Source organism: Capsella rubella, unplaced genomic scaffold, assembly GCF_000375325.1.
Source record: "Capsella rubella cultivar Monte Gargano unplaced genomic scaffold, Caprub1_0 scaffold_1, whole genome shotgun sequence".
Classification (NCBI taxonomy): Eukaryota; Viridiplantae; Streptophyta; class Magnoliopsida; order Brassicales; family Brassicaceae; genus Capsella; species Capsella rubella.
The window spans coordinates 5,318,843-5,336,373 of NW_006238923.1; the positions used below are offsets into that span (position 1 = coordinate 5,318,843).

General features: G+C 40.5%; 3 protein-coding genes across 6 annotated transcripts; 1 reads left to right on the forward strand and 2 right to left on the reverse strand.

Moving 5' to 3' along the window:
- The first annotated feature begins 138 nt into the window (after positions 1-138).
- LOC17896706 (protein MLN51 homolog) lies at positions 139-4,343 on the forward strand. 3 transcript variants are annotated; one of them, XM_023789397.1, is made up of 12 exons: positions 139-247; positions 378-786; positions 1,095-1,194; positions 1,364-1,575; positions 1,652-2,100; positions 2,200-2,355; positions 2,512-2,614; positions 2,892-2,999; positions 3,200-3,255; positions 3,541-3,601; positions 3,832-3,975; positions 4,068-4,343. In XM_023789397.1, exons 2-11 carry the CDS (start codon positions 395-397, stop codon positions 3,857-3,859), a joined length of 1,665 nt encoding a protein of 554 aa, XP_023645165.1. In that variant the 5' UTR covers positions 139-247; positions 378-394; the 3' UTR covers positions 3,860-3,975; positions 4,068-4,343. The 3 variants fall into 3 exon arrangements, with proteins under 3 accessions (XP_023645165.1, XP_023645163.1, XP_023645164.1); XM_023789395.1 differs by having other exon boundaries at positions 1,652-2,355; XM_023789396.1 differs by having other exon boundaries at positions 1,367-1,575; positions 1,652-2,355.
- A 141-nt stretch (positions 4,344-4,484) lies between these two features.
- On the reverse strand, positions 4,485-12,772 carry LOC17899952 (protein TSS). Its single transcript, XM_023789394.1, has 21 exons — positions 12,666-12,772; positions 12,280-12,524; positions 12,116-12,188; positions 11,596-11,844; positions 11,291-11,493; positions 11,142-11,183; positions 10,518-11,048; positions 9,997-10,151; positions 9,267-9,768; positions 9,076-9,138; positions 8,886-8,987; positions 8,417-8,734; positions 8,250-8,342; positions 7,998-8,099; positions 7,804-7,908; positions 7,473-7,606; positions 7,106-7,289; positions 6,898-7,029; positions 6,598-6,710; positions 6,437-6,518; positions 4,485-6,140 (listed from the first exon to the last, which is right to left on the reverse strand). The coding sequence occupies exons 2-21, from the start codon at positions 12,517-12,519 to the stop codon at positions 4,812-4,814; spliced, it is 4,752 nt and encodes a 1,583-aa protein (XP_023645162.1). The 5' UTR covers positions 12,520-12,524; positions 12,666-12,772; the 3' UTR covers positions 4,485-4,811.
- Positions 12,773-13,634: 862 nt separating this feature from the next.
- On the reverse strand, positions 13,635-16,958 carry LOC17900774 (zinc finger BED domain-containing protein DAYSLEEPER). Of its 2 annotated transcripts, none has more exons than XM_006305878.2 (2): positions 16,733-16,958; positions 13,635-16,475 (listed from the first exon to the last, which is right to left on the reverse strand). In XM_006305878.2, exon 2 carries the CDS (start codon positions 16,469-16,471, stop codon positions 13,754-13,756), a length of 2,718 nt encoding a protein of 905 aa, XP_006305940.1. In that variant the 5' UTR covers positions 16,472-16,475; positions 16,733-16,958; the 3' UTR covers positions 13,635-13,753. The 2 variants fall into 2 exon arrangements, with proteins under 2 accessions (XP_006305940.1, XP_023645767.1); XM_023789999.1 differs by lacking the exon at positions 16,733-16,958 and adding an exon at positions 16,577-16,726.
- Positions 16,959-17,531: the final 573 nt, after the last annotated feature.

Below are 17,531 nucleotides of genomic sequence, written 5' to 3' on the forward strand. Positions count from 1 at the left end.
TAAAAGGCCCATCAATTACCTTATGGGCCCGCTAAATTCCTTTTTGGTCAACCTTAGGTCACAATCGTTATATATATATTTTTAATGCGCGAAATAACAAAATCGATTAATATAATTTGGTGAAACGACTCCTATTTATTTTGACCTCTATTTAACAGTTAAAAAAAAGGCCTGGCTCCTTTCGATTCACTGGAAACACCCAAAATCGCAGAAGAAGGAACGCCTCTGGAGCTCAGATAGGGTTTAGGTAAGCGCAGAGAGTTTTCTCTACACAATTAATTCGAGCGCTTGAGCGACTCCTCCTTCGATTACTCTATGAAATTTCTTCATCTAGGTTTTGGATTTACGAGTGGTACTGCTCTTCGATTTTTTTTCAGGTTTCGAGAGAGAATTCATGGCGACAGCTGACGCAGGTGAACCGGAGTATGAGAGTGATCTAGAGGAGATGAACCGCTCCTTGGCGACGAGGAGGAGAGAAGCCAGTGATGACGATAGTGATGCTGCTGATGATAGAGATGTTCATAACCAGAGGGCTGAGATTGATTCCGACCTATCTGATGAACATATTGCTTCTGTCAAGTATGATAATGAAGAAGATGGGGAGGATAGTTATGAGGACGAGGAAGGTGGTGCGCTTGATAATGACAAGATGAGTAGTGTGGTAAAGGACGCAGGTGATTTGGATGGGGAGGAAGCAAAGGAGAAGCAACAGGCTGCAGTGCCCACTGGTGGAGCGTTTTATATGCACGATGACAGATTTCAGGAAATGGCTGCTGGTGGAAACAGGTACTCTCTTTTGTACTGTGTGTTGCTTTTCTCAACTTTCTCATATATCCATCAATGCCTTGCTTTGCGAGCTAGGCTTTGACTAAAGTAGGTACCACCTTCCTATGAAATTGCATTTATTGAGAGATAATAGACTGAAAGGTGGATTTTATTCGCCCAACTTACAATCATGTCATTTATGTAGTCTGAAGGGGTTGCATAGCTGCATTGGGGTTGATTTGGAATACTAACTAGCTCTTCCTGTCAACATTCTGTCTGTCAATTCATGGCAATGTCAGATTGATATAAACCTTATTTTGCTTTCTTAGGCGGATGCGTGGTGGAAGGAGACCGTGGGGATCTGGAGAGGAAGGAAAATGGGGACATGACAAATTTGAAGAGATGAATACTCGGGATAAACATTATGATGTAGAGCTTCTGTCTATGGCTTTTAGTATTTTAGATCCCTCTATCTCTTAATGTATATAGCATGTTAATATCACATATATTTACTTTCCTTGCGTTCATGTATTTTCCATCTGTTATTCTTTTAACGTGCTTAATTGTATTGTTGACTGATTGCAATATGTATTTCCAGCAGAGGACTCCTAGAGGCCGATTCAGAGGTCGAGGTCGGGGTCGGGGTAGGGGACAAGAGCGTGGTAATGCTCGAGGGAGCAGTTCTAATGCATTAACTGGTAATGGGCAGCAAATCTATCTTCCTAAAGCTGTCACACGAGGGAGAGGTCCCAGAAAATTTGAGACTCCCCTGACAAAGGGAAATCAAGTACATCCCGAGCAAATCAAACAGTGAGTTCTCAAATTTTCTTCTGTAGTTAGTGAAGGTTTTATCTTTAATATAATATATTTTTGTCTGATTTTGTAGGTTGCGAAATTCTAATGGGTCACAAAACTCTCATGAGAAAATGTCACACCTTGATTCAAGACGTTCGCCAACTGCCCCTGCTAACACCGGGAATGAAGGTGTCCATGCCAGAAAGAATGTAGCTGCTTCAAGTTTAAGTTCCGCTTCTCCTCCATTTTATCCTTCAGTGCCCTCCAGTAACTTGGTACATGGTATACAAGTTGGTATGGAAAAACTCCACATGAATGAAAGTGCCGCACCTTCTGGCAAGAAGTATAGGAATACAAAAGCTATTGTTTCACCAGTTTGGACTGCCAAGACTTCGCACTCCACGGGTCAAGGTAGAGGTGCACCTGTTACTGGGAATGTGTTTTACCAGCAAGCTCATAGTCAAGGTGACAGATTTTCATCACCAATGCAACTTAATGGAGATTCAAAAGGCACTGGCCAAAGCTGTATTAAACCTTCCGGTCAGGGTTTTGATCAGAATTCTGCTGTCATCAGATCCTTGTCTTCCTCTCCCCAGAAAGCTAGCTCATTAAGAAACCTATTTCCTCTTGGTGAAACAGAATCTGCGCCGGAAATAGGTGCATCAATTACCAAGGGAAAAGGGACTCTCCGGCCTAGTGGAAACGGCTCATTTATGTATAATGGATCTCAAATGATGGGGAGAGCAGAGAGTTTGCCATCTGCTGACAATTCTACTTTCCATACTTTTCTGCCTGGTAAGTTTTTCGATGACACTTTTTTCTCTGAGCCACTTGGCCTGGTATTCCATGAACACTTTTTTTCAGAATCTTGTCCGACCAACTTGGGATAATCTGATTGCCAGTAAAAATGATTGCATTATAGTTTATGATTAAATTCCAATGCAAATGCAGTGATGCAATTTGGTGGTCAGCATGGTGGGGTTCCGGCTTTTGGAATGGCTTATCCAGGATACGTCGAGTCTGAAGATGGTGTTAGAAATCCGGAGATGACATGGTATACTTACTTTCTCAATGAACTTAGCTCTTGGTTGTAAGCATTTTAAAGAATTAGATTTTCTTGTTTCTTGTGATTTTGTATGCTGTCCCACTTCATCACCTTAGTGTGGGTCTACAGGCTGGAGAGAACCTGCAAAGGCACTATTATCATTAGATTATCATAATGGTCATTTTCACTTTGAATAGTGTGCTGTTTGTATGCTCAATGCTCTTCATCCATATCTATTTTTTCTCGTTGCCTGCTTGCTGCTGAGATTTGTCTATATGATTGGCAGGATGCCAGTTTTGAGTGCTCCAGGAGCTTTAGGGGCTTCATACAGTCCACCATATGTGGCTAGCCAAGCACACAAGCCAGGGCTACCTTCCGCATTAGGATCCTCCAGGTTTAGATATTAATTTCCTTTGTTCTGGTAACTTCTTTTTATGCAATAACAATGTGAATATTGTAGAGCTTTAAAAAACACAAAACCATTTGATATTCATAATTTGCGTTGTTTTTTCTTTTTTCTCTTATATATTCCTACTGCAAATGCTTGGCAAGGCATGTATTTTGGCTTGCTTAATCCATTACCATTTTTTGCAGCAAAGAAAATAGTACAAATAACCTTATTGACCTGGAGAATTCCATGGAGAGGCCTGGTTAGTCATATTTGCAATTCTGGCTCGTTCTGTTACTAATGGTTATGCATGAGGTGTTTGTGTATTACTCCTACTAGGGATATTTTTATATTTGTTAGGAAATGGTAAAGAGAGTGGTCTTTTCTTTTGCCTTAGAAGACAGAAATCATAATGGAAGTTTTTTGGGTTGGATGTGATGGATAACTAGTATTAGTATAGAAGTCATGATGTTGATTCGGCGGCTAAAATGAAGATTGATTGTTGGGATAATTCTTTTTGAAGTTTAGCTACTTTCCTTGTATGCAGAGGTCACAGAGAGTGGGGTTTCACAACAGCAAAGCAACAACCCAAGCAAGCAGACTCGTAGGTGAGTTCTTGAAGTTAACTTCAAAACCTACTCTTTAATTGATCATAGTTGATATGGAACCTTAATACTAGGAACTATGCTGCATTACGTCTATGGATTGACTTGCAGTAACTGCATTCATAGGCCTAAGGTCGCGATAATCTATAGAAAATTTCATGTATAAGTTGTGTGGAATTTGACCCGATCATTAGATAGAATATCTGCTTGAGTTGTCATTGGTGTATATGCAGGTACTCGGAGATGAGCTTTAGCAAGTGATAACATTTATGAGAATATAAGAAGAGGGTTTAGGGACTCCTTGGCGCAGGGCCATGTTGCTTCTCCAAAGTTTGTTACAGGGCACTTTAGGCAGCAACTGTTCCTAAAAATCTTTGGTAAGTGATTCAAAACTAGTTTTTAATTACGGAGGATGATAGTAACAGAGTAATAGGAAGTGAATGTTGGATTGTTCTGCTTGTTGTTGCAGTTTTATAAGGGAGGGAAAGAATTGAGAAGAAACGTGGTGGCTCATATAAAGCTAATGGGCATCTATGTATTTATGTGTGTTTCGTATTTTCGGTTATCTGCATGTTTTGGAAATTTGCCATTTACGCTATTTTTCCAGGAAAGTAGTTGTCCTAAGCCTTGGTCAACCTGTTTGGTGTGTCTTTTATTCTTTCCAAGAATCTAATCTAAAGTACTCTTTTTTGAGCATGTAAATAAATCTTGCGAAGGTATTTGAAGTTTTCTTCTTATGGAATCATATGAACTGGAGTTTGCATAAATCTTGCTACAATATTAACAGTTGCTACAGTACCTCGGAAGATCATATATTTGGACCAACTTGAAACCTGTGAGATGTATTATGTTAAATAGAGTTTTGATCTCGCAAGTCCAATGCTGCTGATCATATAAACCACTCAATTTTCCATTCAAAAGTTCAGCCGTTAGGAGATCGAGCCAAATCAAAACCTCTGAACCGAACCGACCTTGAGGGTTCTAATTTTGAACTAAGCACGGGGTGGACAGGTTACGTGCGTTCACGAACTAAAATAAAACAAAAAAAAAGAATAGCCACGAAAATTTACAACACAACGGGGCCAAGCTATATAAGAAAAGAAGTTGCCAACTACCTAATCCCAAGAAGTAAAGCCAATAAACCAGATGAGTTAAGAAGATTCTCTGCTTCACAAGAAGCTTTATTTTGTTAACCTCAAACCCACTAATCAGATCAGACACAAACTGACGCCGGTTGATGGTACAACCCAGCTGCATCGTTTGTAAGTCTCAGCTTGTTCTTCCTCCTCCTTTTCTTTGCCACAATCACAAACCCTTCACTTCCATTTGTCTCATTTGTGTTTGCTCCACACTCCTCTTCTCTACTATATACTATCTCAGTCACAGCACTATCCCTTGCGGTATCTCCTGACTCGGCCTTTAGGGAACTGCTGGAATCAACTGATACACTCGCATCTCCACCTACATGTTGAGAGCTATTCTGCACGGGTCTCCTCGGAACAAACTCTGGTGCATCTGGATTCATGCTTCTTGGCATCCCAACTCCATTTAAGTGATTAGCACAGTAATATGGTGGTAGGTGAATACCACATGTAACTCCAGCCCAGGAAATAGGGTCTGCTACCATAATCGGGTAGTTGCCTGTTGTTGCTGCTAAACTTTGCAGATCAATAACCACGAAACCTCCAGGATTGTAAGGCTCTGCGGAGGCTGATAGCTTTGTCCTTCTTATACCAGAAGCCTTTTGCCCATGACAGGACCCCAGATCTCCTTCAGACTCTGACGTTAAATTTTCCACTGATTCACTACTTTCTTGTGATTCCTGTTTTTCACAGGGAAGCTCTGCGCCTTCGATTGGTAAATCCAACATTACAGTGTCAGATTTGCTTTCTGCTTCAGCTGACGCACTTGAAATCCCGTATATCTGAGTTTCAGTGGTCTCCAATTGCAATTCTACTTTCTCTAACATTGGCTTCAGAACTGTACCTGGTGGTGCCATAGCAACATCTTTGTATGAGAGAGACTTTGAAGCCAAAGTAATACTGGCCACAGCAGCAGAACCAGAATCCTTTAACTGTGGCTTAGTTTTATTTGTACTGACATCTTTCCCTGTGTTTTTCAGATCCCTGTGGGATGATGAATTAGAGAGGGGTCTTAGAGTTGTTTTCTGCAAGGGAGAAGATAAGTTCTGTTGCTGAACATCTTGTCTCCCATTATGATTTCTATTAAACGACATTCTCTTTTTCGTAAGATCAGGCTGCCTTTTCCTTCTCGCACCATTTCCGGATCTCCCCTTTGAGTATGCCTCTTGCCAGCCCTCATCTACAGTTGAATCTTCCACAATTTGGCTGTCTACATTTAGTCTATGTACTACGACATCATCTGTTTTGATCTCATTAACAACTGCATTAGGATCATTTACTTCGGTCCTACTCTTAATGACATTCGCTTCTACGACATCATTCCATGTAGCAATGCCATTCTGTGAAGCAACTCTATGGGTAGCATCTGCAGCTGCAACACCATGATTGGCCCGTAATACCTGTGGAAACAGAAGTAATGTCACAAACCTTTGACAAGAAAACCTAGAGTGATATATCCATCTCGTTCTTTTCGTTTCAATTATCTCACATGTTTTTTCCATTAACTTCTAGCGCATGGAATGCCTTTAGATCAATATTCCAGTTTAGACATACATCTAAAAAACCAAGCAGCATAGTTTGAGTTCAAGCAGAGTTCTACACAATTGACAGGTATTTAATCAGGTTATTGTTTGATCAACAAAATCCAAAATTAGTGACCTGATGAACAGAAGGAGCTTAGAAGTTTAGTAATTACCCTGGCGCGCCGCTGTTTCCTGTGAGCAACACTTCTTTTAGTGTCTGGATCAGAACTTATATAGTCCAGAAGATCTGATACACTGCAAGAAAGGTCGGACTTTGGTGCCAATGAAATAATTACCATATCCTTTATGTGTTCTGGAGTTTCCATTTTAGTACCTAAGGTGGCCTTTGCTAGCGATGGAAGCATCAGGCTTTGGGATTCCATTTCGGGCTGCTTCCTGCTGCTCTATGGCTCTTGATTCAAAATATTCAAGCCATGCAGCAGCATCCTGTGAGAGACAAATGAAGAAAACGAAACATGTATGTCTTAGAGTCCAAAACATTCACTTTTTTAGTTTACTAGTAAGAGTATAATATTCAGCTGAGATTGCATGATTCCTAATCCTCCATGTGATAAAAGTATATATATACAGAAACCTCGGAATCAAGAGAATGAACTAGGAGCAAATCAATGACCTTTGTACGTAGGTCATCTGGTCCAAGTTTTGCTGTAAGTATCTGAAGAGTAGTTTGTTCATGTTGCACACTCAATGAATGTGCTTCCATGAAAGAGAGAGCCACAGCAATTGCATGATAGCTTGCCGCTGTCTGGCAACGTAGAACACGAAAGCATGATTAGTTTAAGAATGGGCGGAAACTGAGGCTAGATAGATGAGGGAGGAACCTGAATATGGTCCGCTCCTAGCATTCTTTGATTGCACTTTAGAGCTTCATGCAGGTATCTTAGAGCTAGATGATCATTCCCTACTTCTTTTTCCATCATAGCCACATTGATATATGTGGCAGCAGTATTTGGGTGAGAGAGCCCACAAGTGAAGTGAAGAAGAAATAATGCACGGTTCACATATCTATAAACAGGGAACAAATACAGATATGATTAGAAAGATAACATTTAAAAGGAGCCAATCAGAGGAAAGGCTGGACCATAACTCATTTCAAGGCAACAAGACAAAGGTGATGGAAAAGAAACGTAGTATGGTTCCATCTTTAAGGACCATATAGACTATAAGAGATCATCATGCATCACTTACTTTAGTGCCAATTCAAAGTGTTGAAGACGATAATAAAATACAGAAAGATCCCCATAGCTTTTCATAGTGTCGGGATGGTCGAGACCAAGTTCTCTCTCATTTATATCTAGAGCCTTCTGCTGATATATTGTTGCCTGATAAAGAGAGGATAATAATCAGTAACGTTACCTAACATCAATTTATCTCTGTTTCTTTTTGTAGATAATCGGAAATGAGATTGGAATTTTTTATATAACACTGCCCAGAAGGAGAACATCAAACTCTCTTTTATGGTCCTTGACTTAATAAACAAAAAACTACCATTTAGTAAGAAGATAAAAGACGATAATACCTGGTTAAAATCGCCGGTGTGGTACAGTACAACTGCGAGAAGGCTGTACGCACAAGCAGTATTTCTATGATAAGGCCCACAAACAGCAATCATCTTGACTAATGCCTACAAAATGCAAGAAGTCAACATCTCTTGGATAACAATTCAGTAGGTTAAAGAAGTGAAGATCACGTAGCTATCAAAAGAAATGACACCTTTGTTCCATAGTTCACAGCATCCTCTAGTTTTCCTTTGTCAAGAGCAAGTTTTGATGACTCCAAGAGTGTCCTTCCGTCAGATGAAATACACAGCACATGCTGATCAAACAAACATAAATCTTAAAAGATTATTGTCTGGCATTTGAATCATATTTCAACAGACCAAAATCCAAGCAGCCGTAGATTAAAAAAACAGATTGTGACCGAAATGCTATTAGTCAAACTAATTTGGATCATGGAGAGACCAACCTTGCACACAGGTACCAAGCCAAAAATGTCAGAGCTCTTGAAAGGATTTGGAGAATCGAAATCATAATCTCTTGGAACTAGTTCTAACCCAACCTGTAAAACCATGAAATCAATAAAGAACTATAATTCTGATATAAGCAGCAGTATCTTAACCAGAGATACTTTACCTTCTGGCAGAGTCCTCGGAGGATGGAATTTTTTTTCAAATGATTGAACTCGGCTTTCTGTATCCACCCAAATTTTCTGGAGAGAAATTTCTGTAGCCACTGTAATCTGAGACAATACTCTTCACTGGGGATCCTATCACACCCTTCCAATTCACGGCAGCCAAGCATGAAATTTAATGAAGCAGCTACTGCCACAGGTAGCTCGGCCATGTTATTGACAGATGCAATAACCGCCCTAAGAAGATGCTTGAAAGCTCTTGTAATCATCTCATGAATACAGAGAGACTGTATATGAGGAAGTTTCTCAGCAAGTTTAGCCTGATTCATAGGTATAGTGGACCAAAATACTCATTAGCAACTATTTACCATAAACCACCTCTGATCTCAAAAAAAATCCCTTTAGATCAACATATTAGCTTTACTCTTTTAAAATCAAAATAACTTGGCAACAGGGAAAGGGTATTCTTACCACATGTCCTAGCGAACGCATTTGGAGACCTCTTATATGCATGAAGTCAGTCATTGTGCGACCATCGACCGGAGAAAGCTCCAGTGACCCGAAATCTGCTACCTAATAAACCATTACAATGATTACTTGATAACTATGGTTAAAGATATTTTTCAGAAATTTATATTTCGTTACCTAACTAAACACATACCAGCCTTGGCAAAGCAATTTCATCATAGTAACCATATACCATCTTGGTAAGCTCTTCTTTTGACTGTATCACAAATAACATTCGAGTAAGCACCACGGTGTCCATCAAAGAATAAAAAAGGAACCATACATAAACAAAACCAGGAAATTATCCTCTCGTGGTTACTAGTGCAAAATGAAAGAAAAGCTAACCTTTAAATGGAGACCGGTTCCAGTTTCTTTTAGGCGAGAGAAAGCTTCTTCAGAAAGCAGTTCCTTCAGTTCAGTCTCAAAATACTCATCAGTACTTTTATGCCCTAGATCAGCCTCTCCGTTTAATCCGTGTAGTCTGATATCTTTTTCTTTTTCCTTTTCCTTCAAGGTGCTTGTATTTTCTGATTTCTTGCTTTTGCTCTTTAGAACTTTAAATTGTTTTCCCAAGCCTTTAACTGAAAGTTCAATCTGATCATTAGTTGCAGGCTTTCCAGAGACGTCTGTTTCTTTCTTTTGTAGATGCTGAACCCAGCAAGAACCGAGCTCCCACCTAATAGGTCTCACAGAAGATACCCTTTTTTCTTCTAACTTTGCTAAGTTAATTTTTACTAACTCCAGTACAATACACCTATAAGACTCTAAGTCATCTGAATCAAGCTGTGTGAGCTGGTTCTCTCCGAATGATCCAACACTGTGGGATCTGTGAAGCTGAACCCTTAAGCTGCAATATAGTTAACATTCAAGGTGGAAAACAAGAAGTTAGATGCGCACATGTCTTTTCGCAAGGGATGAGAAAACCGCAATGTTATAGATATAGTCAGGAACAACCTTTGATATATTCATTTAACAATTAATAAAAATGTAGAGACCCACAAAAAATAGAACTTTTAATATGAACATATATGATGAGCAAAATACGTATATTATTAAAATTCTTAGGGGCACATACCTGTTAAGGTTAAGAGCATTGGCTCCTCCCTCCGGCAGGTCATCAATCAAAATGTCACGGCAATCAGACATTGCCTTGTACGTTTTACCCTCGACATATACCACCGCTGTATATCCACAGTGCCTTACACTAACTGTGCCTAAAGCCGGAGTATCCTGGAAAAATATTTCTTCATTGCTTATACTCTTTAGAAGAAAACATATATGCATGAAAAGTAAATACATTGTAGATAATTACAGCTCTAATCTAATTCAGGTCATCTAAGAAAATTGCTATTTGAATTGATAATGATGTTAGCAATATCTTTTAGTGCAGAAACAGTCATTTTCTACAAATAGGAAAATACAGATTGACATAAACAACCTCTTGGTGGCGAAGGTAAAAGTGAAGAAACCAGCCTCTGGAAACATCATTACTTTATAATGATGTAATGAAGCTAACAAGGACGCAAAACATAGCAAGTTCAAAGCCCATACCATATTACATGTAGATAGTTGAGGAAAGGATGAGAAATAACTTACGTGAACAATCACACTCTCATCAGCTGTTATCCCTTTTAGCAAATTCCTTACAGCAAGTTCCATGGATGATAGAACAAATGCTTCATTTTGAAATGCAGCTTCAGACTTCGCGTCAAGGCTGGCTATATCACGTTTTACAATAATAGACAAATCCCCAACATGATCCTCAAGCAGGATCGAGGCTGCAGGTATTCCAGTAGCCCCAACTGTGTGCTGATTAGTATCCATCACGTCGCAAATGGCTCTAACAGCTCTTCGCACCGAGGTATCGACAAACTGATTATGAAGCAAGAAAGCTTTCTTATCTCGAATAACCCTCTCCTCGTCAGTCTTGCAAGGAAGCGTAGCTAATACAGAAAAATCTGCTGCCCAAGGTCGAAGATCATATTCACCATGCATCCCCTGACCTCCACCATTCCCGCCCCAATGTCCATCCTCTGTTGGTAAAGGAGAAAAAGTTGAAGGAGACTCAGAAACGGGAGGAGGTACAAGCCATGTATTACTGCGTAATCCATACGGGAGGTTGCCACACTGAAAAGACAAAGAAGCCAAACATAAAAATTGTTGAGCTTGAAAACAATCCTCAAAACTCCAATCATTAACTTGAACTAAAACAGCATTCACCTTATTCCGGTCAGTGAAAGCAGTCATTAGAGATTCATATGCCTGCATCAATTCCCAATACATTGTTGTAAAAGCTTGTTTCTTTGTGAAAAATGTGTACAATGCAATGCCATAAATAAGAAAAGCAAAGCATGAAAAGTTGAAAATACCTTGGCAAAAGCATTGCTGACATTCTGGAGCAAATCAACAATGGAATGACAATGTGAGAGATGCTTCCCAACGGCGAAGAACCCTTTCACCGAAGCAATCACATGAATAACCTTCCCATTGCAGATCTTAACCTTAAGTCCAAAATAGTAACCATCACGATCACGCCTCTCTCCAGCTTCTTCACCATCGACTTTCTTCAAATCTGCAGATCAAAATATGAAACGAGGAAGAAGCAATGAGCTACAGGAAGCTGCTGTGGAAATGTCAGTTAACCATAAAGAGATGGTGAGTGCTGGTAACTTACGAAGAATCGGAGGAGAGAGGTGAGAAATGGAGAAAAAGTCGTAAAATTGAGAAAGTTTAGGAGTGGGGTGGATAGCGACCATGTCGAGGCCCTCCGGTGAGGCCGGCGCCTGAATGCCATTGTTGCCGGCGACGATGGGTTTGTTGGGGGGTGATTTGGCGGAAGCGGAGGAGAACCTGGTGGTGCATGCTACGATGTCTACGACTCTCCGCACCTGATCCCAAGCTTGGCTTTCCTCCAGGTACTCCTCTGTGGCAAAAATGGTAAATAGTACAAACTTTTAAGGGTAAGCGAAGAAAATAGTAAACGAAACGCATAGAGATACGAACCAATTACAAATTTTGGTATTGGTGTCTCTCTAAAACAAAATTAAACAATGATTAGTGCAATATCTCACTGTCACTGACACTGTCTGTGCCACTTACACAAAATTTGAAGAGGAAATGGGAATGTTGTGTATTCGTTTTTCTAATTCGCAATTATAAAAACTAAATCTAGTGGGAACATTTTCGTAACTAACCAGGAATCATGCGGAGGAAACAAGGCTTGAGGGAAACAACTTGGATGTTGTCACTCAATTTGTGCCCTTTCACCTGTACCAAAATCATATCATCATCATCAGTTCAGTGATAAAGCTGTGAGATTAGATATTATTATTATTCACACCCTTAAAAAAATATCTACCTTATGGGAGAGAGAGTAGTTGGTGAAATGGCAAGTCTCAACGTGAGATGCCAAAAGCCTTCTCACATCAATGATTCTGTCAGTAGAGACTCCCTTGAGTATCACCTGAGTTTCGTACGGAGTTGTGACTGTGATCTCAACAAGACTCGGTGCCAACAACACTTTCTCTTCTCTCTTCTTCTTATGGTCTCCTCCTCTCCCTCTGCTGTTTGATTTCCCTTTGCTCGACCTCGGTGCCATTGATCCTTAAAAGGTAGAACAAAATTAGATCATACATATATATAAAAGATTGTAAAAAGTGAATGGAATCCGCACAGCTCCGTTAAAGCAAAAACCAAAACCCGGAATAGTCAGACAGTGGTAGGTAGGTAGGTAAGGTAAGGTACCTTGGAGAGAAGATTCTGAGCAGAGCAATCAAGAAAGAGCCTTAAGAAAAGAAAAAAAAATAGTAGAGAGAGGGGTGAAAGAAGAGAGGTGAAGAGAGGATATATAAAAAAGAGAGAAGGATAAGGCCACAAGGGTTTTGGATGGGTTTACCACTTTGGTATTTTTGGATTTATGACCAATCCTGACCTCTCCTTGTCGCTAACGCCAAATCTCTATATCTATCTCTCTCTTAATTAGACGTTACATGTGATTTTGATGTTTTCACATTTTAAGGCCCCCAAACCCAATCACAGTCCCATGCAATTCGACCGAGGATGAGAGATGATGGTTCAAATTGATACACGTGGCACTATTAGTGGTGGGGACGCTGACCCTCTTGTCCGACTCCGTTTTGTTTGTTTTCGCTTTTTTATATTAATCAACGGTTCGAATCCTCTGGCTCACTGCAGTGTTTTTTCTTTTTCTTCTTCTAGTGGTTGCCCACTCAAAGTCAATTGTCTCTTTTTCATAATATAAACCCACCACACCACCTACTTAAATGTCTTAACACACACACACATAATGAGCACGAGTTACACTCTTTCTCCTTCTTTATATTACTTTCCAACGTTAAACCTTTTGGTACACCAAATACTTTCAAATTCTGTGGCAACCCCAATATATTCACCCACCTGGCCACCTATACATTGAAATCAATCTACTCTGCATCTGAATGATTTACAAACAATGTTACCTATTACAAACAATGGATACTACTACCATTATATCCCCAAACTTTTTTCATTTTACACTTTAATTCCCCCCCCCCCTCCCTCCTCTCACTAGTTACCTATTATTCCACCCATTAAGAGGGACTGTTAGTGCAAATGGAAGGACCCAAAACGTCAAATACTTCCAAAGTGTCGAATTGCAGAAGACCAAGTATGAGAATGGGACAAAAATGACAGGTTACAAACAAGTCTTCTTACTAATGTGAAACTTTGTTTTTCTTTTTTTTTTTTAATTCAAAACTGATCAATTGCTGGTTACATAAAGCAAGAAAGAACCAAAACAATAAGAACCAAACGAAACAAAAGCATTTTCAATTTCATAAAGTTCCAGTTTTCAACCAGTCCTTGGTGCACAAGATAGCCTCCAAGGTTACACGAGAAAGAGAGGTCATGTAACTGTCCATCTGCTTCACCTCTGCTTCGAATACGGAATCAGGTGAGACGGTGGTGAAGGGGACTGAGAGAAGATCAACAGCCATCTTTGAGAGGGTAGGGTAGTTGGTGCTGTTGAGCCTCCACCAGCTCAGAACGTTAAAGTCTTCTGACCTCGGAGTCAAAGTTTCTTCCAGGTATTGATCCAGCTCCGTTTTCATCTCTGACATGTACATCTCGAAGTCTGATAGTGATTCTCCTATTGTGATGAGGGTAGACCCTTCCTCCAGAAGCACGTCAACCGGAAATGTTGTGTTGTCTTCCTCTGCCATTGCATGTGCTTGAGAATCATCACAATGTTGCTGATCCTCTTCTGTTGGCTGACTTTCTTCACTCACTCCCTCCCAAATCCCTACCACATTTTGCTTATCTACCTTAAGATGTCCCTCGTGTTGATGTGACTCTGTGGTTTTCTCTAATTGAGGACTTGTCTCATCACCTGATTGCCCATTCCCTTCCCCCAGAAGCACGTCAACCGGAAGTGTCGTCTTGTCTTCATCAGCCATTGCATGTGCTTGAGAATCATCACAGTGTTGCTGATCCTCTTCTTTTAGCTGACTCTCTTCACTCTCTCCCTCCCAAACCCCTCCCACATTTTTCTTATCTACCTTAAGCTGTCCCTCGTTTTGATGTGACTCTGTGGCTTTCTCTAGTTGAGGACTTGTCTCACCAGCTGATTGCCCATTCCCTTCCACTAGAAGCACGTCAACCGGAAATGTCGTCTTGTCTTCATCTGCCATTGCATGTGCTTGAGAATCATCACAGTGTTGCTGATCCTCTTCTTTTAGCTGACTCTTTTCACTCTCTCCCTCCCAAACCCCTCCCACATTTTTCTTATCTACCTTAAGATGTCCCTCTTTTTGATGTGACTCTGTGGCTTTCTCTAGTTGTGGTGGACTTTTCTCACCACCTGATTGCCCATTCCCTGTATTGGTATCTTCAGCCATGTCTTGATGCAAGTGAGATTCCTGAGTCACTTCTATTTCCGAAAAGCCATGATCCACATAAGCATCCAACAGGTTTTGTTCACTGTAATTAAGGTACAGATCATGGACTGCATCATCAACAGTCTTGGTCCATTTTTTTGCATCTGCACCATACGTCTTATTGAAGGTGAACTCGATGAGGTGCATTTTGAACCGGGGATCCAAGACCACCGCAACTGCCAAAACCAGGAAGCATCCTCTCCAGTATTGGTCGAATTTTTCCCTCATCGTGTTTGCTAGGCTTCTGACATCCGGGTCTTCACACATGGCAGTGTGGCTCAGCTCTAGCTGAAGCTTTGTCATCTCATGGTAGAAATCGTTTGCTGTCAACTGGTTTGGCCTTGCCAAGACATTACCTGCTTCGAAAAGAGCCTTCAAGCATGAGCAGAGACTCTCAATCTTTCTCCATTCTTCAGGAGATAAACTTATTTTGTACTCAGGATGGCAAGTTTCCAAACTAGAAAACACTTGTCTGTGTTCACAGGCAGCCAACAACATGTTGTAACTTGTGTCCCATCTCGTTTGGCTGTCAATGAGAAGATCTTTGTAAGTTGAAGGGGTTGGAAACTGTTTCTTCAGGTCATCGAATATGTCTCTGCAAACCTCGTTGGTTTTAACATACTTGATGCTATCTCTGACTTTCTTTATAGGTTCTTGGAACTGTTCAGCTGCAAGTACATCTTGCGCCATACTGCTTAGGAGGCGAGCATAACATCTTCCCATCAACAACTGACCATTCAACGCATGCTGATTCCTGACAGACAAATAACCTCTGAGATTATCAATGGAGGTTTTATTCACTACTGATTGGCTCACAGCGATGCTCGAAATCTTCCCTTCCAACTTCCAGTCTGATAAGCAAGCTGCGACAGGTTGGTTTAAAGCAAAATCTGAATCTGGAGAAGCCACAACAGCAACATTTAGAAGGCGGTGAGTCAAATTCCAGTCTTTATCAATGAAGTGTCCAGTCAGAAAAGCATAACCTACTGATTGCTTTGATGAACACAAGTCTATTGTAAGATTAATTCCCCCAGGAATCTCTCCAATAAGGTCCAAAATTTTCTGCTTTTGGGACAAAAACATGGAGACACAATCATGATGAATGGTGGTGAAGTTTGGCACACTGAACTGGGGACGAAGAGCCTGGAGGAAACCAAGAAAACCAGGATGCTCGACCATATGAAGAGGGTAATCATGCATAATGATCATCTTGGCCATCTCATGGTTGCAGCGATCTTGATCTAGAGGAGGCTGAACATGAGGAGAAGATAGTCGACGTTTCTTAGGAAGGTAGGAAGTGGTTTGCAAGACCTCTCTGGTTTCCTCCTTGACTGGCGTGAGGTTCTTGAACTCGTCCCTCTTTGGACAAATACCCAATTCAATGTGACGCTTAAGGTGGCTAGTTCCTGAAGCCTTAGTGGCAGTCATGAAGGCAAAGGATTTGTTGCAGTGCATGCAACGAGCTTTTTTAGTGTCAGGACTAACAACTTCCGTGACAAAGTGATTCCACACATCAGACTTCTTTTTCCTACGCGTATTGGTTTGTGTATCAAAATCCATCTCAACAACAGCAACTTCGACATCAACTAAGTCTGAAGGATTAGTGTCGTCCTCCATAATCCTGAAACAGAGAAGGCAAACTGAATCAATTATCCACATATATGATTTGCTTTGACACACAATTCAACAATTTTCATGAGAGGAAACGAAGGGAGAAGAGACATATTAGACAAGGAAACAAAACAATTCCGATAAAAACAGAGTAGAAGACAGATCTCAACACCACAGCGAACTCTTGTCTGTATTCACAAAAACCAGAAATCAAAACGAAAAAGAAGAAGAAGAAGAAGAAGAAAGAGAGCGGTAAAGGGTACTCACACACACACACACAAAGGAAGACTCTGAAACGCGTGTAATGGGCTCTGAAACACCAAATCGCTAAAGAGCTAATCGAATTGGACTTTCAATTTTAGGGTTTTGAGCTTTTTTTTTCTTTTGCCGTCGGCCCTTTTCTCTGCTTTTACTTATATATAATCAGGACGATGAATCTCTCTCCCTCCCTCCACCGTTGATCTATCATCCCCACTTTAAATCTGGTCCCTTTATTTAGTCTCTCTCTTTTTTTTTCATAACATTTTTTAATTCCCCTAAATTTCCAAATTGGCACAGCTCACTGCTCATAGACTAAAAAAGGAAAAAGGAAATACGAATTTTGCTAAATCAGCATAACACATAGAGCAACAGTCCCCAGTCGGAAGCCACGAGTTTTGAAACATATTACTATTTTCAAGATTCTGAGACAAGAACCCACGGGACCCCCTGATTACTCCTCACAATGCTGCTAATCTTCAACAAATTCCATGAAAGTTACCTAAGAGCTTCTCCACTGGTAAGCCTTTTAGAGGTACTTATCCATTTTGTGGGCCTGTAATAAATGAGAAAAGAGTGAACAGGGCCCAAAACGAGAAGAATCGTTTCTGCTTCAGGTAACCAAAGAAACCATTAAGTACCGTAACGTGGCGATCTTTGATTGGCTGTTGAAAAAATAGAAAAAGAAAAAAAGATTTTTTCACCCATTTTTCTCTTCTTCCCCGAACAAAAAATCTCTTTTCTCTCTCGACCTTCTGCGGCGAAAGCACAACCGATTGGCTTCTCTCCGGCAAAATCAAGCGATTAA

Excerpts from the sequence above, each read along its gene's own strand:
- LOC17896706 (XM_023789395.1), top strand. The coding sequence starts at position 395 with ATGGCGACAGCTGACGCAGGTGAACCGGAGTATGAGAGTGATCTAGAG. Across the intron at positions 787-1,094 it reads ATGGCTGCTGGTGGAAACAG|GCGGATGCGTGGTGGAAGGA; the intron begins GTACTCTCTTTT and ends TTGCTTTCTTAG. Across the intron at positions 2,356-2,511 it reads TTTCCATACTTTTCTGCCTG|TGATGCAATTTGGTGGTCAG; the intron begins GTAAGTTTTTCG and ends ATGCAAATGCAG.
- LOC17899952 (XM_023789394.1), bottom strand. The coding sequence starts at position 12,519 with ATGGCACCGAGGTCGAGCAAAGGGAAATCAAACAGCAGAGGGAGAGGA. Across the intron at positions 12,189-12,279 it reads ACTACTCTCTCTCCCATAAG|GTGAAAGGGCACAAATTGAG; the intron begins GTAGATATTTTT and ends ATTTTGGTACAG. Across the intron at positions 8,100-8,249 it reads GCTTGGTACCTGTGTGCAAG|CATGTGCTGTGTATTTCATC; the intron begins GTTGGTCTCTCC and ends TTGTTTGATCAG.